General features: G+C 50.9%; 1 protein-coding gene across 4 annotated transcripts in view; it reads right to left on the bottom strand.

Moving 5' to 3' along the window:
• The window catches only part of CAPZB (capping actin protein of muscle Z-line subunit beta), a 130,196-nt gene extending 113,286 nt beyond the window's left edge, over positions 1-16,910 (bottom strand). For 2 of the 4 annotated variants that reach the window (XM_072751009.1, XM_072751010.1), the window contains exon 1: positions 16,771-16,910. In XM_072751009.1, coding sequence (XP_072607110.1) covers positions 16,771-16,773 — 3 coding nt within the window. In that variant the 5' untranslated portion in view covers positions 16,774-16,910. Of the gene's footprint in view, positions 1-15,677; positions 16,127-16,770 lie in introns of those variants that run through there. The other 2 variants (XM_072751006.1, XM_072751007.1) reach the window with 1 other exon arrangement.
• Between the last annotated feature and the right edge of the window lie 4,222 nt (positions 16,911-21,132).

Raw genomic sequence — 21,132 nt, 5'->3', positions numbered from 1 at the left:
AGGGCAACTCTACCCTGGGCTCACCCTGGCAGCCGGCTAAAGGGAGAAACCAGAGGAAAGGGTGAAAGCGAGAGAGAGGAACAGAGGTGTGGAGCGCCTCTTGGTAAGCCAGCTCTTACCAGGAAGTGAGTGCCCACAGCTCAGGGCATCCCTGTTCCTAAGTTCATCCAGGCTAAGCCAACAGTCTTCCCACCCCAAAACTGCTGTCCAGACAGCCTTACTCCACTCTGGATACTTGAGCCAGTTGTGAAATGTTTAATCTGGGTCTCTTCCCTCAGTGAAGCAGATGTCGCCATCCAACCCTCCTCTCTTTTTTGCTGCATGCCTTCACTGAACTCCCAGCAGGGGGAAGGCCGGAAGCCCCCCCAGAGCCTCCCAAATTACCATGGCTGTTTTGCTTTAAAGTACAATTTGGGTTCCCGAAATACCTGGTTATGCTTCCCCTTCTCTGTTTCCACACCAGTGTCAGATGCTGGATCTGCAGCTGGAAGACACTACAGGGTGGCAGGCTCTCAAGAGCTGTGCCCACCCACCCCCTGAAGGTCCTAGGAATGAAAGGCTCATCTAAAATCACCAGAGACACAAAGGATCTTATGATCACAGTAGAGTCAGACTGTGTCCAAGAGGAAGTAGTACCCAACCAAGCACTCGAGTCTTCTCAGACTTGGAGAAAGATTCACACTCATTATGAGAAAACTATGTCTCCAACACTTGCAGGGATTATGGTTTCCCCCACAGTTCCCCTCCCAACAACAACAAAAATCAAAATTTGTGGAAGAATTCTATTACAATCTTCTTTTTTCTTTTTTTCTTTTTAAGATTTTTATTTATTTATTCACGAGAGACATACAGAGAGAGGCAGGACATAGGCATAAGCAGGCTGCCTGCGGGGAGCCCGATGCGGGACTCAATCCTAGGATCTCGGGATCACACCCTGAGCCAAAGGCAGATGCTCAACCACTGAGCCACCTAGGTGCCCCTAGTTTTTATTTTTCTTAAAGATTTATTTTAGAGAGAGATGGTGAGCATGAGTGCGGTGGGGAGGCACAGAGGGAGAGAGAATCCAAGTAGATACCACACTGAACATGGAGCCCAACGCAGGGCTCGATCTCACAACCCTGAGGTCACGACCTGAGCCAAAACCAAGACTGCAACACCCAGGCAACCCTGAATTCTTATTTTTTTAAAACATCATCACTGTAACCACCTGTGTCACCAGGTAGATACGTGGCCACACACTAGGCTTATCCAGCACTTTGTGTGCACAGTTGGTTCTTGCTGTCTGTGGATTCCATGTGTGCAAATTCACCTACTCACTCAAATTTATTTGTAGCCCTCAAATCAATACGCGTGGCCCTTCCACAGTCACTCCCAGACATGCACAGAATGGCAAAAACGGAGTTGCCCAACCTGCACGATCTGAGGTGGAACAAGGCAATGCTCCTGTTTTGGCTCTTGCGCTATCAACAAGAGTCCCTCTCACAGTCTCTTTAGTGTCACCTTTCCCACATTTCTGTGCTCTCTGTTGATTCCGCGGTCTAAAATGGCCCCCAAGCACAGAGCTGTCCAGCGTTCCTAAGCACGGGAAGGCTGCGTGTGCCAAGGAGAGCATGCGTGTGCTAGAGGAGCTTCATCCAGACATGAGTTAAGGTGCTGCTGGTCCAGGAATGAAGCTGTATCAAAAGCTGTATCAAAAGGTGTCCTTAAGTAGAAACACACATACAACAAGGTTTTTTTATGTTTCACATTAGATCCTCAGACCTCATTCATCCTGTAGCTGAAAGTTTGTGCCCTGTTACCAAACTCTATTTCCTCCATGCCCCAGCCCCTGGCAACCACTGTTCAACTAAGTTTCACTTTTATTTGTCTAGATTCTACATTTAAGTGGTACCATGCACAATCACACATGAAGGGAGAGAACTGATATCTCAAGATGCAATCACACAGGCCAGGAAAGAGTTCATACCTCAAGACACAATCACATGGGTGGAGAGAGAGTTCATACCTCAAGTCACAATCACATGGACAAGGAGAAAGTTCATTCCTCAAGGCACAATCACATGGGTGGAGACAGAGTTCATACCTCAAGTCACAATCACATGGACAGGGAGAAAGTTCATACCTCAAAGCACAATCACATGGGCAGCGAGAGAATTCATACCTTAAGACACAACCACAAAGGCGAGGAGAGTTCACACTTCATACAACCTACAGGAACAGTCATAGCACTCAACAAGCAAATAAGAAGGACCCCAAAAAAGTGCTGTACGAAGACCTCCACTGCATAACCCCTACCTTCCAACAACAGGGGAACAGTTAAGCAAATGAGTCTTAATCAGTTGAAATATTAAGTCATCCAAAACTTGTTCATGAAATTTTTATCACAAAGTTATTGTGAAAAACAGCATGACATAAATAACATAAAAATACGAATGCAATCTATGAGAAACCTTTAAAAACCATGCAGAGACAAAGGCAATGAAGCAAAACAAAAGGTTAACTGGAGTTGCTGGCAGGGCAAGATTACAGGCCACTTTTCCCCTTCCTTTTTTATATTTCCCAACTTCTCTATAATGAACACATTACTTTTTACAATAAAAGGAAAAACATTATAAACTTTAAAAAATAGTACTGTCAGATTCCAAAGGGATCCCTTATATAAGGCAAGGAAGGGGGTCAGGACGCTTGCCAAGGTCCCCGTCACCGGCATTTACACCCAAATAGATAGCCATGTGTCTCGCCCACCAGGCTGTGAGCTCTTTAAGGTGGGGTCCTCCTTTCATTCGGCCAAGTGCCCCAGGACTTGGCACAGAGCAGAGGAGGCACTCGGCAAATAATGATGGGGGAGGAGGACGGGTAACAAACCACCAGCAAATACTACTCAAGGGAAGAAAGACGACTGGTAAATCACATGGGGCAAGGCTGTGTTATAGGTCAGGTCAGGGTGTGGGGAGGGCATGAAAATGGACAAAGGTGAAATCGGATATACATACATACATGTGTGTTTGTGCAGGTAAATAATCAATATCCACCGTAGATACAGTAAAGGGCTTGCAAGCTGGTCGTTTACTGAATCCTCGCAAACCCAAGGAGGTAGGCAATTCTAACATGAACATTCTAGACAGCTATGAGGACAGAATTCAGAATTGACCCATTCAGTGCTTTGCTTTATTCAACACTATTATATACACTTTTTTAAGTAGGCCCAACATGTGGCTACTCATGACCTTGAGATCAGACTTGACCTGGTATCAAGAGTCAAGCACCCAACCGACTGCACCACCCAGGTGCCCTCGACACCATCACATTTTAAGGGCTGTATTACCTACTGTTATGCTGCTGTACCACCATTTGTCAACCGACTGTCGGACATCCACTTTTCCCAGAGCCTTGCTACTGTAATCCCTGCCTCTTACAGACATGGCGACAAAGCAGGGGCTTAAATCAAAGGCACCTGAGTTTGAATCCAGCCCTGTCCCTAGATTTCTTCTTTAAGGGCACTGGCTTTCTGGGCAGGTCCACCCCACTGCCATGAAGCTCACTCTCGCGATGTCATTTTGGAAAGTGTGGTCTTGGGACGCAGCACTGGGGAAGCATGATCAAGGATGAGTTTTCAAGTGTGCTAAAGTTTATGCAGCAGAAAAGAGCCTAATGGCAGGGTCCAGCTTCTAAGCGTATCAGACACAGGACCCTTGTCCCAACTGCACTAGCGATTTACTGTAGGATTTGGACAGGCCTCAAGCCCTGCGTGAGCAGCAGAATTCCATGACGGCAGTCCAAAGGCTGTAAGATCAGAGCAGCTAGGTTTAAGTACCAACTCTGTCATTTATTAGCAATTTACATAAAGTCTCTAACCTTCCATAATTATGATTCATATAAGATCCTAAATTCACAGGATCCCATGCTTAGGAGAAATCTGGGAACTAAAGAGGATAATGCATGTTAAGTGCTAAGTAAAGTAGGTAGCAACAGATGCTAGTGCCTTCCTTATTAACTCTGAGGGCCCGCTGAATGCTTCAGCTGACTCGGAATCTGCTGGTACTTGTTACAACACACAGCCCATCACCTGAGGCTTAGAAATCCTTTCTTTTCCTTCCTGAGAGATTCTGGCAATGTTAAGGAATTCAACGCCTGGGATTTTATCAGTTAATTCAATGGCTCACAAGGCACTCTGAGCTCATCATACGGAGGTCCAACACTCTATTTAAGTGTCCATGTTCTGCCAATTAGTCACATGATGGGAGGGCCCTTCCTTGGGGACCATGGCAACCAGTTCTCACTTGTTATTTCAAGAAATGCCTCCCCAACAATCAATATGTACCAAACAGATACTGTGGAATCAAAATAAAAGCAGGATCCTGGGGGAAATTCCCAGGATGCTCCTGTGTGCTCTCCATCTGGAATTCAACAAGCTCAGAAACCAGTCTGTGGCCAAGAGGGGAGAAAGCCTTACAGCCTTGTGGTACCAGTTTTATGGCAGGCAAAAGAACAAGGGAATTCTAGGTAACAGGTGAATACTCACTTCTGGAGGAAGTGATTTAAAGGAAGAATGAAGGGATGCCTGGGTGGCTCCGTGGCGGAGCATCTGGCGTCAGCTCAGAGTGTGACCCTGGGTCCAGGGATCAAGTCCCACATCAGGCTCCCTGCGAGGAGCCTGCTTCTCCCTTTGCCTATGTCTGTCTGTCTGTCTGTCTCTCTCTCATGAATAAATAAAATCTTTAAAACATAAAGGCAAAGGGATCCCTGGGTGGCGCAGCGGTTTAGTGCCTGCCTTTGCCCCCAGGGCGCGATCCTGGAGACCCAGGATCGAATCCCACGTCGGGCTCCCGGTGCATGGAGCCTGCTTCTCCCTCTGCCTATGTCTCTGCCCCTCTCTCTCTCTTTCTCTCTCTCTCTCTCTCTGTGTGACTATCATAAATAAATAAAAATTTAAAAAAATATAAAATAAAATATAAAGGCAGAATGAAGAAATAAAAGAAAATGTGAAGACTGGAACCATTTTCCAGGCATATCACCTATTGCCAAGTAAGACGAAAAGAGAAGCTACCACAAACAGAGGCCAAAGACCCTGTCCATCTTGCAGACAGGTGGGGACATCCACGGCCCAGCGCTCTCAGCTCTCTGAGGTCAGAAGCCTCTTTCAGTATCTTTGATTGGTTTTACCTCTTGGGGTTGGACTAATTCCACTGGTTCTGTAGGTAGGCAGACAACTATAGCCTCTCTGCTTGGTCTGGCCCTAGCAGCAGGTGTAACACAGCCAGGAGATGGAGTATATTGGGCCCAAATTCAAATGCCACCTTAGTCACTAACAACGTTATACCCCATACTGCATTATTTCAGAGTCCACCTGTGTGTGCACAGAGGAGACAGAAGCCTCAGAAATAAAGATGACAGCATGCTCAGGGTGTCAAAAGTGATTCCAAACCCTGACTATAGGTTAGAATTTACTACGTGGGAAACAGGGCTCCCCTTTAAAAGAAGAACCACAACCACTGCAAGCTCATTCCTGTAGTATCTTTAAAAAAAAAAAATTATGATCTATTTGGTGGGGGGGCCAGCGGGAGTTGGGGGAGGGGCCGGAGAGGGAGAAGTAGGCTCCCCAGTGGGCAGGGAGCCTAATGTGGGGCTCGATCTCAATACCCCAGGATCATGAACTAGGATGAAGGAAGACGCTTAACCAACTGAGTCACTCAGGCGCCCCGCAGTCCTGTAGCATCTTAAGATGAGCTCCAAGTCATCAAAGCAGAACCGGGGGCAGCCATCTAATACAGTCTGCTTGGAGCTGCAAAATGTATAAAAGCTCTTAAGAACATTGGTTAGAACCTCCACATTTTAAAGACTTCCTCTGTCCATAAAAACAACATCCTTGGACCAGCCTTCACTGAGTACTGAGAGCCGGAAACTGGAATCAGAAGAGAGAAGACTGAGTTTCCACATCTGCATAACGTTTTGGGGAGCCATGACCAAACGGGGCTATGGTATAGATTACGTGAGATGGCATCCACAGGATTCAGCACCCGGGTTACCCTGATCCAAGTCTCCTGGCGTGATAAATCCTCTAAGCCGATGTGCAGAGAGCAGTCCAGCTCAAGAGCAAGACCCCTGGCAGCCAAAAAGTCAGGGCTTCCCCTTAGTGTGATCACTGGATCTGCTTTTTAGATGTATGGTATTCCTCAATACATGGATTTTTCTTTTTTTAAAGATTTTATTTATTTATTCATGAAAGGCAGAGAGAGAAAGGCAGAGACATAGACAGAGGGAGAAGCAGGGAGCCTGATGTGGGACTGGATCCTGGGACTCCAGGATCACGCCCTGAGCCAAAGTCAGACGCTCAATCACGGAGCCACTCAGGTGCCCCAATACAGGGATTTTTAGGTTCAGCTCAATTCTCTTCCCTGTGGAATGGTGTTAATTTACATGATGAATGATGAAGTTCCTATAGATGATAGCGAACCTGTATTAAATGCTCACACAGGAGGCCTGAGCTACAGCACTTCGTGTACACTGTTCTTAATTAATCCTCTAGCTACCCCTGTGAAGAGGCAAGTGTTACGTGCATTTTACAGATCAGGAAGTTGAGGTCAGAGAGGCGAAGTAATAGTTGAAGCTCATGCAGTTCACAGGCAGCCACGGTAGAAATTAGAGCCAGGAGTCCCCTTCCACTCTATCTTACCAGACTGCTTCCAACAAGGGCTTCCTCTGCTCATTTTATCTTGCCTCCCTTCTCCCTAAACTCCACTCTACAAGCCTTAAAAATCAACACATGCCCTTAGGGCATTCAGCCCAAAGCAGTGGAGTCTGCAGGTCTGTGGCAGTTCACAAATGCAGCCGTGGTCAGTAGAAGCTGGGAGCACCTAGGAACACCTGCCATCTCCCAAAGAGAAGAAAATGGCTCAGAAAATAACCACAGTGTGTAGGGGCGGGTGTGTGTGTGTGGGGGGGGGGGGGGGTAGGATTGACAATCATCATTGACTAGCACATGCCTCACTCTCCTCAAAGGCCCTGGATACCAAATGTGACCGACACTCTATGGTTGGGCCACTCATGCTATGCTGTGAGAAAGAAAAAAACTCAGCCGTTTTCCAGAAGAGTGACTTTCATTATAACCTGGAACACAAGCACCATTTCCAACACCTTGTTCATGGACAGTCAGGTGCATCAGGGCAAGGCCCGTAGCTGACAAGTCTCCAGTGAGCAATGGGCAAAGGAACACTTCCCTGCCAGATAAGCAGCAACACAAAGTCTAAACTCCTCCCAGCACAAAGCAAGAGTTACCACTTTGACATCTCCTCCGGCTCTAAGAGCAGGTGAGGAGTCCACATCACAACACCACCACTAATTTAAGAATAATAACAAAGTTACCACGTTGGGCTTCACATGTCAACTCCTTTAACCAGGTCACAGACAAGGAAACTGAGGTAGGGAGTAAAGGAAGCCACCCAAGTCTGCAGGCTTGGGTCTGAACTCAGACTCCAGACCTCGCCCTTCCCCACCCTTGCACTCCGGAATCCAGACTGCCTGGGATCACCAGGGAACTCCACGCCAGGTGTGCGGAGTGCCACCAGGGAAGGTCAGAGCCATGAGGATCACCGTCCCACAAAGCCCTGAGCCCGCCACTGCCAGTGCCTCCAGACAACCCCCACCGGCAGGGTGGCCTAAACAACTAAAAGGCACACTGAACCCATCTGAGAGGCAGGCCTTGCTTGGTTCTTGTCACCTCTACCTAAAGTGACACTGACAAGTAGGACCCAACCTGACTCCGCCCCGCCAGGAAGTCTCACACCGGAAAGCAGGAGGAGCACTCACATTTACTAAGGGCCTAGCAGACATTCATTTATTCATTCAATAAACACTACAGAGCAACAGCCTGCACACCAGGACAGCATGACGCTGTGATGGCACTCACACTCTGAGGGGGCACTTATTGTTCATCTTCCTTCCTAAGGATAACAAACAGCTTGAGGCCTTGTGAGGGTCACCAACTGAAGCTGCTCAAGGTCAAATAACTTTTGGAATGGGCCATGATGCTCTTTCCCCTCAGAGGCCCTGCAACCTGCCACTGCACGTGGCACCCACGGCTGGGCGAGGGCTTCACCGGAAAAAGCCAAGGGAATCCTGCCAGGTTCTGTTCAACCAACAGTTGTCACTGGGGGCCTGTCACAATCACTAGGATATGCACAGTAAGAACTACTGTCCTACCTCAAATGCCGAGACGTGACTCTACATGGCAGGCTAAGACGCATCTACCACTCGAAGGCTTAGCAGGTAGCTTCCCAAAAACAGACCACAGCTCAGAAAGATCCATCCGCTTTCATTTTAACAGCCTGAACCAACAAAACCTTCTAAGGTCTAAACCCAGACTTCAGCCATCATGGCCAGACCTGCAGGTGAACCTCTCGACCTCTCTGCTTCCTCATCTATAAAATAAGCATCCTGTGAGTCCACACGGGCTAGCAGAATTCACTGAGCACGCACTCTGGAGTGGGATGGGCCTGCAGTGGAACATCAACTCTGCCACTAACTAGGTGGGGGCCTTTCGGCAAGCCCCTAAACCTTCCTGAGCTTCAGTTTCCTTATCTGCGCAATGAGGAAACCACCCTCATAGGGTTGGGTCGAGAGAATTAATGACAGCGGCTGTGTAGAGACAGCGTAGAGACAGCGACAGAAGGCAGACACTTTCCAGACTCCTGGAGAATCCAGGAGGGAATACCTAATAACCTACAGGATGAAGACTGCTAGCTCGGGCACCTCCAATTCTCGTTGAACAGGGGCACTCCTGAAGACCAAGTTAGAGGCCTCAAATCTCAGGATGACCAGAGGTCCACACCCCCTACGGCCAAAAGCGATTCAACACGGGAGCTGTCAGGAGGATACACAAGGAAGCAAGGACAGCCCGCACTGGAAATTCTCAATGAGCAAGGCACATAAAGCAGCCAAGCCTGGCCCCCGCCGTGGAGGGGTGTGCATTCCTCAGTGAGGGGTCCACATCCAGCCCCAGCGGCTATACACTGCCGAGGAGACAAGCTTCTCTGCTCAGCAGAGAAGGAAAAGGACTGATAAAAACAAAGCCAGATCGGTCAGTAAAACATGCGACTATAGATCTTAGGGTTGTTCAGTTCAAGCTCCATATTGGCTGTAGAGATATCTTAAAAATACAATATTAAAAAACAAAAACAAAGCCAAAGATGAGACAGAGAGAAATACAAGAGTAGCTCCTTCAGTGGCCTCAGTCTCTAAAATCAGATTTTTCATTTGAGGGTGGGCGGGGGTGGTGGTGGATAAAGCTCCCCGGCTTAGTCTGTTAGCACAACACTATCTATATACGCAGGAAGCCCAACCCTGGGAAATCAGACACACCCCTTCAGGGCCAAAGCCTCACCACGGAAAAGCCTTGAATCGCAACATCAGATGTGAGCAAGCCAACCCTGAACCCTCCATCCACCGATCACGGCTACAGATAAGGACAAGGGCATCTGGTACGACCAGAAAACAATTCCACTGGGAGGCTGCTTACTACTCACTCAGCCCAGCAGCAAAAGCATCTTTTCATAACCTTAATATTTTAAATTAAAGAAACTTCACTAGATAAATGTTGAACAAATCCTCCGCCTGAATCTTAAAGAAACCTCTGAAACAGTAAACCTAAATAATACTAACATCACAGTCTCTGTTGCAGGTCCTAGCTCAGAAGGGCCCCGAGGAGTTCAGGGCTGGAACAGGAAGCCTTCGCAAGCAGTTCAAGAGGTGGGGGAACGTCCAGGGGCATCACTACCGGCAGTCTGCAGTGTGGTAAGATCCTCGTGGCCACAAAACACCAGGCTGCAAGCCCTTAAGATCTGCCAGCCTTTGGCAGGGGACTCTACTTCTCGGGCTCTCAGCAGAACAGGGGACTACCCTTGCCTTCCGGGCTGGCTGGGAGGTTCTGTCAACCACCACCTAGAAAGCATCCATATTAATAAAATGATCAGATCATGGCCTGCACTCCTGCTGCACTTACAGAGTGCCAGGCACTATCTACACCTGCCACACACAGACTCACTCCACCCTCACAATAACCAACCAGTATGGGGCACATCCAGGTGGTGGCCACTGGGGCTGCTGTCTTGGAAGAAATGGGACTGCTGGACTGGAGACTGGAGATTCATCACTAGAAAGTTGCAGAGAAAGGCTCCCTTCCCCAGGTTTGCAGACATGTCAGAAAGACCTGGAATGTCAACAGGAGGAAGCAGGGAGAAGGGAAAACAGAGTGGCTCCCTTAAGCTTCAGGGACTTCGGTTGTGGACTTCCACCAAGCTTGGCTCTGCACTTGTGCCCCACACTGTCAGAATCGGAGACTTCCCTGTCTCTACCTGCCTCTTCCATGTAAGACTCCTTCCTATTCTACTAGGTCTGTCTAATGGCTCAGCGAGCATCCACGGAACCAACGGCTGGATGGAAGGAACCCTAGGGCAGCAGCGCCGAGGGTCCAGAGCACGGACTCGGGTCAGACTGCCCAGGCAGGCCAAGGTTCCCGCGCCTGCGTAATGAGGGTAACGTGAGAACCTGCCTCAGACGGCTGCTCTGGCTATTAAAAAGGAGTCAATAAAAACTAGCTCCTGTTATTACTACAGCCAGCATGCAGAGCCTCCACCCCCCTCAGCTGACTGTCTTAGATGGTTGTTTGCCCAGAGCCTAAGGCCACGGAAGCGGAGCAGAGCTGGGTGCCACTCGCAGATCCAGAAGGATGACTGGGCTAACCAGACTAAAATCCCTGCTCGGCTGTTAACAGGACACCAAGGCTTTGCAGACGCTACTCTCTAGGATTTGAACTGACCAGAAATGGCAGCCGGATCAATGACAGAGCATCCTATCAGGCTGCCTAAGCAGGGAGCTCCGGGCGCAGAAGCGCTCCCCCTCAGCCCCAGCGGCGCTAAATCACGGCATCTCACTCTGCCTTCCTATCTCCATCTTCTTCCACCCTGTGTTCCTTTCCATGCCCATGGCCTCACAGTGCCTGGGACCCTCATCACCCCACAGGCTGGTGCTGGCGAAGGCCTCCCTCCCGTCTCTCACCTCCCGGGGCCTTCGTGCACACCATGGCCAGATGACGCTTCCTAAAATACCACGACTCTGCCAGCCTCCTCAGATTTCTACCTGCCCCCGTCAAATGTTCAGCTGGCTCCACCATGTCCCAGATCAAATACAGTCCTTAGCTTAGCAACTGTGGTGCTCCCCAACGGACTCGGGGACTGCGGCACCCCCACTCGCGCGATCTACTCTGGCTGGTCTCCCAACTTCCAGGCTGACCGTAGTACCCCTGAACTCTGCTTTGTTCCAGGCACCGCCTACAATGGCCTCTCCTTGACTGCACCCCACCCTGTCCTCTCGGCCTGGGCAAGGTCTCCAGGGCTTCACACCCAGCCCCCACCCAGGCTGCCTGTGGGCTGAAGTGGTCTGCAGGACTTCCTGGAGGAAGTGGAATGCAGGCCAAACAGACATGTTCCCCTTGCTCGTTAAGCCTTTTCTATACTGGGTCCTTCCTACTGCACTAAACTTTTTGGATGCATCCAGTGTCCCTCTCTGGATCAGACGACAGGGATTATATGGCTTCTATTTGTGTCCCTTACTCTCCAGTACGCAGAATAAGACAAATAATAATCACGGCTACCATCTACCGTGTGCCAAGCCCTGGATTAAATACATGCCATTTTCCCCATCTTTCTCCCAGTATCCCTAGAAAACGTTATCCTTGTGCTACAGATCAAGAAACTGAGGCCAAGGGAGATTAGAACCCCAACTTCAGATCACATGCTGAGTGGCAGATGCAGGACTGCAACCCACACGCGCCCAGCTCCAGAGCCCATGTTCTGCAAGGCAGGCAGCAAAGTGCAACCACTCTCAACTCTCACCACGCACTCACTCGGCGTTGATGAAGCACCCGCCAAGCACCAGGCAACTGGTGCAAGGTGTGGGGTGGTCAGCAGGACCAAAGAGACAGGGCTCTGTTCTCATGGAGCTCACATGCTCTGTCCCCAGTGCTGACCCTCTTCTTCCATCCTGGGAAGAGGGTGAGGATCCAATTCTTAAGGGGCTCCACCAGGCACAGACAAGGCATCCAAATCAGAGATGTACAGCACCAGGCTATGACAGCACACGGTGTCCCCTATACAGGGAGACTTTTTTTTATGGTGAGTTAGAGCCATAGGCTCTGTAACAGAAGCTCTTCATTCAAGGCATAGCCCCAAGCCAAGCCAACTCCAGCAGGCATCAGGAGTGGAGGACAGGGGTGTATCTCTGGAGTCAGAAAACCCAGTGCGTCCGCTTAACAGCTGCAGAGGCACTCACCACATACCCCTGTGAACCTCATCTGTACTACAGTAATAATAATGATGATGAGTATCATATAATTATGTGCCAGATGCTGTTGGAAGTACTTGACACATATTATCTCATCTAATTCTCAAAACAAGCCTTACGAGGAGGTCCTGTTATTATCCCAAGGCAGTCTGGCTCCAAATCCTAACTGCTTATACTATGCCGCGTCCCACCTAAGGCTGAGCTGTTCTGGTGGGGCTGACACATGGATCCAGTAAGCTAAAGCTCCCAGCGGAGTGCATGCACACGGCTGGTGCCCTATAAACATACATGTCTACTTCCTTCTGCTGAAACACAACTCTCTAAAAGCTTAGGTTTAGAAATGACATGGCTCTAGCTGGTCCTAATGTGGGTGGCCTTGCAACCACACCCTCCAGCCTTCCACACCCCACTCCACTGCTGGGATCTGCTGCAAGAAGCAAGGGGCCCAGATACTGTACTGTGGGCCCTTCTGCTTACAGCTTGAGACAGAGAGTAAGCGTCCAGCACAGGAGTGAAGGGGACCCAGCTTTGAGTCCCAGCCCTGCCACTCACACAGGTCACTCAAGCTTCAGGTTCCACGTAAATAAAATCAGGGATGAGGTATTACCTAAGCCATGTTTCTGGATCACACTAGATCCTCCATCCATGGCAGCTACCCAGGTTAGAAGAGCATGCTTCCACGGTGCCACAAGATTACACCTTCTGGGTAGGAGCTTCTGGTGTGCAGTACAATTCACGTCCACAGTTATGGCAGAGAAGGTCTGGGAGTGAAACAGGGCACATGCCCCAATATTCTCTTAAATTTCCCACCAAGTCTCATGCAAATGGCTTGCCCTCGTATCAAACAAGGCTCTTCTCCCTTAAATTTTAGGTAAGAGTGACATCCCCCCTCCCCAAACAATGTAAACTATGAGGGAGAGACCCCTGTCTTGTTCATCATTGCATCTTCAGCACATAAATTTGCACAAGGAAAGCAACTAATATTCACAGAATTTTAAAAAACAAAACAAAACAAAAACTCACAGAATTAACATCACCCTATAGCTTCAGGTACCCCCTACGGCACCTCCGTATTTGCCTACTGGCAAGCATTTCCCAGCCTGGGAAGCAGGCCTCGCAACAGTCTATATACCTGCCCAGGTACCATCTCCCCGGGCTGTCATCGGTCCTCTTCTCTCCTCCATGGAATATAAAATACAGGACTTCTGAGTTATCAATAGGAGTATCTGCTCTCAAACTGTGATTTATCATCTCAATCTCAAGCTATCGATTGTTGGCTACCTTTCTCAAGCACTCTACCAGAGGCCAGTTGGGTTCAAAGGAAAAGGGCTGTATGTGATGTGGGATCTGGGCTGAACTGTCTCTGATCCACACCAGGAGTGCAGCCAAGACACACTCACCTTGCAACAATGTGACAGGCTTCTATCAGCTCCTGTCAGGTAAAACCAGCTGTGAGCTGGGGGAACAACTCATGAGGGGCCCCTGTCAGTCCTTTCACTGCTACAGCCCCACCATCTAGCACCTGAATCACAACTCTTAAGTTAGAATAATCATTCCTGAGTTAGAAGCTACAGCTGTGTAAGGAAAAGTGCTCCGAAACCCTAGAGTTACGGTGGTAAGATTGTTACCTACTAAGAGAAGGCATGCAAATAAATTTCACTTGCCTATGCCCTTAACTGACGCCAACAAATATCTTGGAATTTACTCCAAAGTCCAATGCATTTTAGATTCTCAAACTATTTCCCTTCCATGGATAACTGAGATCTGGCTGTTTTCTCTACCACCAAACCTACTATGAAAATAAGAACCACAGTGGTCTTAATTCACTTACCTATTATACAACCCCACACCATCACTTGTATCGTAGCCCAACTGCCTAGTCTGGATTATTAGAGTATCCACGTAAGGCATCAATTTGACAACAAGCAGTTAGAAATTCCTTACAACCGTAGGGGATACTAAGAATAAGCTACTGAGAGAGTAAGTATGAAAATCCAAATGGCTGAGTTCATGGACCCATACACATCCCAAAAGAGAACACTCCAAGCCATTTCCTTCGGTACCAGGTGTTTCCTTTGGTACCTACCTAGGCCCCAGAGGGTGAAGCCATGGAAAACTCTAGAGAAAAATCCCTGCCCTCAAAGAGCTCATGTCCTGGCCTATGCCAGATATGGCTGTACCACCATCCGACTATTGCACTGTGAAGTGTAAGCGAGGTCTCTTACGTAAAGGACCCAGAACACAACCAACAGTCAGTAAATGCTGCTCCTCCCTTGCCATCTCTGAGTACCCCATTATTCTGTTTTCTAAACAGTGTCCTTTATATCTTGGCCACAGAAGCAGCGTGGGACAATGGGGAGGATGGAGGTCAGAGACCGCCAGATATGCTTCCACTGACCGAGCCAACACCTTGAGTAAGTTACTGGACGTCCTGAGCGGCAGCTTCTTCACCTGTAAAATGAGGACAGCAACTACCTCCCTCAAAGGACTGTGCAGATTAAACGGGCTCGTACAAGAGGGCTGCACGGCACAGTGCCAGGCACCTTGTAATCCTCAAGAAACGTTAGCCCTTTCCTCCACCCCCACCCCAGTTTTCAGACTATCCAAATAAAACCCAAATAAAACCCAGGACTTGTGAGAAGCATCCTGTGTCACTGTGCTCCTCCTGGGTCATCATGGGCATTTCCCATTACCTTTGGAGAATCAGGGCTAAGCCAAGATGCCCCTCCCTGCCAGATACCCTGCCTTCAGCAGCCCCCACCTGGCCACCGGATCCACATTCCCCTGCTTTTGTCCTGAGAGCAAATTTATAAAGCCTCACTCCACTTGCACAGTCCTCACCCAAAACTGTCCGGAGTACTTCCCCACCCAGCCCTGGGGTGGGGCCACCTCCAGGCAACACACGCACTGGAGAAGTCCAATAGCATCAAAAATGGCATGAGCCACATTTTTCATCAAAATACAGGAAAGCAGCAAGAAAACTCCTAGCCACTCTTTATTAGTCATCCTGGTTCAGCAGCCACATCGCTTCATTAAACAAGAAACCGAGATCCTCCAAAGTTCACATGCAGGCACCTGCCAGCACTGGGCAGGAGGAGCAGGTGGATGGGCTGAGCTCTGTTAGCCCATCTCCAAAGGTTCCTTGACCATGTAAGGCAGAAGCCCTCTGGCCCTTCCAACCAGTGGCGAGCCTGCCCTGCAGAGGGGCAAGGCAGGCTCACTTGGGGAGGCCTTAGGCGACACCTCGGGCCATCCCAACAACCTAGGAGCACCTGCCATCCTTATCAAAACAAACACCACGAGTGGAACTAGCCGGCTCGCTGGCTCGGAGTCTGGCTCACCTGATCCGAGGCACCTCCATAATCAGCAGTTCCAACCCTCACGAGCTGACAGTTCAGGGGGAAAGGGAGGCTGCGCCTGCTGGGGTGCATCGTGTCCAGGCCGTATGTTGGCCTCGGGGCCCGCTGGGCGCGCCCCCCCCCCAAGGGCCTGCAGCCTCACAAGGGCGACTGTGCGCTCATTCCCGCCCAGCCGGCTGCCCCCACCCTCAGCCCTCCGCTCGCGCTCAGGCTCAGGCCCCGGCACGACGCCCCGCAGGCACCGCACCCTCGGCCAGGAGGCAGCGGCCGCGGGAAGGGCCCGCAGAGCAGAGCAGAGCAAGGCGCTGCCTTCCTGCCCCCGGGCACACAGGCGCCCGCCCTGGCCTCGTTGCTCCCAGGGGGAGGCCGCCCTCCCCCGCGGAGGCAGAGCCCGGGACCCCCACCCTCCCCGCGGAGGAGAGCGCCCCTCGTCCCCTCGCTCCCCAGGGGCCGCAGAGGGGCTCCCCGGGGAGAGGGGAGGGGCCGCCGGGGTCGGGCGCGGGGCAGGGAGCAGGGCCTGGAGGGAGGGTGCAGCCCGGGACCGACCGGCTGACGCAGGCTCCGCTAAGAGCGGGGAGAAGTGCGGGGAAGGGGACGCGGGGGTGACGGTCCAGCGAGGGCCCCGGGGGGGGAGGGGAGGGGAGGGGAGGGGAGGGGGGTGGGGGTGGGGGTCCCCACGGAGGGCGAGCAGGGAAGAGAAGATCCGGGCTGGAGCCACGGAGGAGCGAGGTCCAGAGGCCCAGCCCGGCCCTGGGGGGCGGGGGGACGGCGGCCGGGGAAGGCCGTGGGGACCGGCCAAGGGGGCCCAGCGCGGGCCGTGGGCGGGAGGACGGGGCCGCTCCCGGGTCACCGCAGGGGGCGCCCGGCCCGGCCGCGGCTCCGGGGAGACGCGCTGACCCAGCGGCGGGGGGCGGGGGGCGGGGGGCGGGGGCCACCTGGGTCGGGCCACCTGGGCCGGGCCCCGCCCCTCCCCCACCCGGGGACCCACCCTGCCCGGGCGGGGCGGGGCGGAGGGGCCGGGGAGGCGCGGGCGCCGGCGGGGCCCGGCCCGGGGAGGCTGACGTCGGGCCTTTACCATGGCGGCGGCGGCGGCGGCGGCGCTCCGGGTCCCGGCGTCTGTGCTCTCCCCCCCGCGGCAGGGCCCGGCGCTTCCACTTCCCCGGGTGCCCAGGAGTGAACATCCGGGTCAGCGCCCCCCTCCCCCCGCGCCGGCCGCCGCCGCCTTCCTTCCCCGCCCCGGCCCGCCGGGCCCGCCCCCACGCGGCCGGCTCTCGGCCAATGAGCGCGCGGGGCCGCGGCGATCGCCAAGTATGGAGCGCGGCGCGGGGGGAGGAGCGCCGGGGAAGGGCGGGGCCTGCTGTGGGCGGGGCCTGTCGTGGGCGGGGCCTCGAGGGGGCGGGGCCCGCGGCCTGGGCTAGGGGCGGAGCTTCCGCCCGCCGCGCCCGGCGCCCTGGGGCTGCTGCAGGCGAGGGCGGCCGTCCTCCCGGCGGGGACGCGGAAGGCGCCGGCCCCGTCCGCCCCGCCCGCTGCACGCGCGCTCTCCCGCGCGGACCCGGAACTGGCGCTGCCCGGGGCCGGTCCATCCCGGAGAGAGCGGCAGCGCGAGCCCGGGGCGGGGGGGAGGGGGAGGCAGTTGGATCGCCGCGCGGCCTCCTGCAACGTGCGCGACCCGGAGCAAGTGGCTGCACCTGAGCCCGATCTCTAAAAATGGGACTCTCGGGCCACACGCCTCGCTGAGCATCCCAGGCCCTTTTGGAGGCGCCGAAAGAAAGCAGAGGTGCACGGGACAGGAGGATGCCCCCAGAGCTACCTGCTGCAGCATAGCTGTGGGGACCACACAGGTAGAAAGTCGGATCCATAAATGCTAGGAGTTTGCGAGCATTTTTAGAGGTGCTACGGAGAACCAGCCCACTTGCCCGGTGGGGCTGCCTTGCTCCACAGAGTGACTCAGAAAGTCTTTTTTCTTCTTCTTCTTCCTTTTTCCTCTTTCTCTTCATGCAACAGCCGTTGAGCTTGGTCTAGAAGGCAGGAGAACTGGGACTCTAGCCTTGCTTTTTTTTTTTAATTTTTTTTAAATTTTTTATTTATTTATGATAGTCACACAGAGAGAGAGAGAGGGGCAGAGACATAGGCAGAGGGAGAAGCAGGCTCCATGCACCGGGAGCCCGACGTGGGATCCGATCCTGGGTCTCCAGGATCACGCCCTGGGCCAAAGGCAGGCGCTAAACCGCTGCGCCACCCAGGGATACTCTGGTTTCTCTTCAGATCGCATAAATCTTTCGCCTTTTCTAGCCTTGTTAATAATACCTGCCCTCCCCGGCTTGCTCACTCTTTTTTGTGAAAACCGAATAGGTCACCTGTGAGGGGATTGTAAACTGTAAAGGGTTGCACAAATGGCGGAATGACCCCACGCAAGGCCATATCCTAGGCACCCCCCTCCTAAGGGAGCTCATAGTCCAATAAAGCTACCAGTGGCATAAAAAAATCGATACAAGTAAGTGTTTAAGGCCTGTGTTACGGGAATTCAGAGAAAAGAGTGGCACTTAGGAATTCTTTCATTTGGTCAACATTTATTGAGCACCTGTTGTGTACTGAGCACTGTTCTGGGCCCTAAGGTTAGAACAGTGAACAGTGACAGTCCCAGCCCATGCTTTTGCAGAGAATGGTTGGAGGGGAGACCATCAGCTACTAAGTAAACATAGTGTCAAAAAAAAAAAAAAAAAAGTAAACATAGTGTCAGGTGGTGATTAGAGATGTGGAGGAAACTAAAGTTGAGGGAATAGGCAGGCAGGTTAGTAAAGTGGGGCCTGGGAAGGGCTAATTTAGAAAGTAACAATCAGAGGGAGGCACAAGAACCAGCAAGGACACAGACCCAATGGGGACAGTCCCGTCGCTGGTGTGTTCATGGACCAAGGAGGCCAAGGTGACTGGCCCAGACTGAGCAGAAGACCAGTGGAAGCTGAGGTCAGAGAGGTGCCAAGCAGTGACAGGATGGGGCCCTAGGCTTGAGAAGGATCAGGAGGCTGCTGTGTCCTCAATGGACTGTAGGGGGCTAGGGCCAGGAGAAAGCTACTTAAGGCATGTATTATTTATTTAAAAAGCACTTAAATGGGGCTTCCTATGTGATGAACACTGTTAAGTACTTTACAAATAGTAACTCATTTAATCCTCAAAACAGAGGCCCGAAGAGGTAAACTGAGAGTCACTGAGAGTCACGCAGCAAAGAACTGAAGGTGCTTACACCAGGGCAGTAGCAGCAGAGGCAGCAAGGGAACATCACATTCTGGATATTTACTGATGGCTCCGTGGTGGGTGTGAGAAGGGAGGAGTCAGGGATGATGCTGAGATTTTTAGCTTGATTAACACCAAAAAGATTTGTCGTTTATTGGTCTGTGGAAGATTGTAGGAGAAGCAGGGTTTGGGTTGTTTTGTTTTTGTTTTTTGGTTTCTGTTTTGTTTTGATGGGGACAGGATAAGAATGAATCAGTTTAGGGCAAGTTATGTCTGAGATGCCTATTGGAGAATTGAATGGAAATGTCTAACAAGTAATTGGACATGGAAATCTGGAGCTGGAGAAGAAGTTGGAGTTGCTATGAGAACTCTCAGCTAATAAATGACGTTTTAAGGTACCTAAGGGCACAAGACATCTAGGTGAGTTCACTTAGAAGGTGAATGTAAAAAAAAAAAAAGTAAAAAAAAAAAAAAAAAGTGAATGTAGAGAGAAGAGGTCAAGGTGGTAAAGAGGAACCAGCAAGGAGATGGAGAAAGTGTGACCTGGGAAGTGGAAGACCAAGAGGAGATGGTATCCCTCCTTGTAGCCATGGGATCAGGGCATGAAGGAAAGGTTTGTGAAAGAAATAACACTTGAATTGTTTATTTGAATAAAAGATTGATAGGGAACCTTGCTGTTCCAGTATATTACCTGTATATTCTCATCTAATTCTCATTGCAACCCTGTGAGGTCAATGCTATTAGTCCCATTTCACAGATAAGGGAACTGAGGCACACAGAGGTTAAGTCATGTGCTCAAAATCATATAATTAATAAGTTCAAAGCCAGGCAGTCTGGGACCAGAGCCCACATTCGTCACCCAAGGCCTGATCCTGTCGCTTCCCTGCTCAAAAAATCAAGTTCTCTGCTTTGAAAATTAAGTTATATCATAGAGGGCTCAGAGGACAGGCTATTCCATCTCTCTCAGGCAGCCCCATTTCTGCTTTGAATGCATCTGCTGCATTCCATCTTTACGGTCCCACATCCTCAGCTTGCATATAGCCCTATTCCCTCAACATTTCAGCCTGTTTGGGGTCCATACTAGTGGTCTCTGTCCCTCTTTTACTCTCTGCATCAGCTTGCTCTTTTAACTGGCAAACTATTTTTATGTTTCATAGTTCAAATCCAATGGCCCCATCTTATGCTTTAACCATGACACCTCATTCCTCATTGGACAGGTCCCTGGCTGGTCCCTAGATTGGGTCCCCACAGGTTGGATTCCACCCATGACCAGTCCACCATTGCCATAGGCATGAGGACCATGGGCATTAAACATGACTGCCTACCAGGGGTTGTGGGTTGGCAGGCAAACACCATAGATATTTTTAGTACTCTTTCCCTTCCCCTCCTCTTTCAAAAGCCCAACCCTCCTTAAAGTTCATGCTATTGTATTTTCTACCTACCACCCCTCCTTTTTGCTCTCATGAACTAACCTCCTCTCCTATACCAGTTTTTATGACTTCAACCTCCATAAGCATAATCCATCAGAAATCTTATTGATCGCTCACTGACTTCTTCCCTATCAATGAGTTTTTCCTTCCTTCCACCCTGGGTACCCCGGGTACTTGCTCCCATCCATAATTGCACTCAGAAAACACAATCCCAAATAATCTCAAGTCTGACTTTAACCTCATTACTATCGTACCACACACAAGCATTTCTTCAACCTCATCAAGCCCTGCAAATCTTGAATCTTGCCAGATCCTTGTATTTATCCTCCCTCTCATGCTCATCTCCCTCCTCACTCAGTAATAACCACTACACTCGCCTCCTTGCAAAAACCACTAACCCTTTCCTCTCTGTTTTCCTCTAACTTGTGCAAACATAGTTAAGCTCAGCTATTCCCCTACCCTCCACCTGCATCAGAACATCTGAACAGTGCTGGAAAATTAAAAGTGACTGTTGTCACTTTAGTTTGATGTCCCCAAATTTCAAATGAGCCCTGGCAAGCAATCCTCCTCTACTTCCCTGCCATTTTCAGTTCCCCTTGAATTGGAGATCTTCTTGGATTACTAACAGTGGTTTTGGATGTTTTACTATGTCTTTGGAGACACAAGAGAACCCTAGAATTAGCCAGCTTCGAAACTCTCACCACACTGAATCCTAATCCAGCTTAGAGACAAGGGGTTTAAACCACATTTCAACATTCTAACTCCATATACTATAG

Source organism: Vulpes vulpes, chromosome 2 (assembly GCF_048418805.1).
Source record: "Vulpes vulpes isolate BD-2025 chromosome 2, VulVul3, whole genome shotgun sequence".
NCBI classification, from domain to species: Eukaryota; Metazoa; Chordata; class Mammalia; order Carnivora; family Canidae; genus Vulpes; species Vulpes vulpes.
This window is presented reverse-complemented; position numbering and strand designations above follow the sequence as displayed.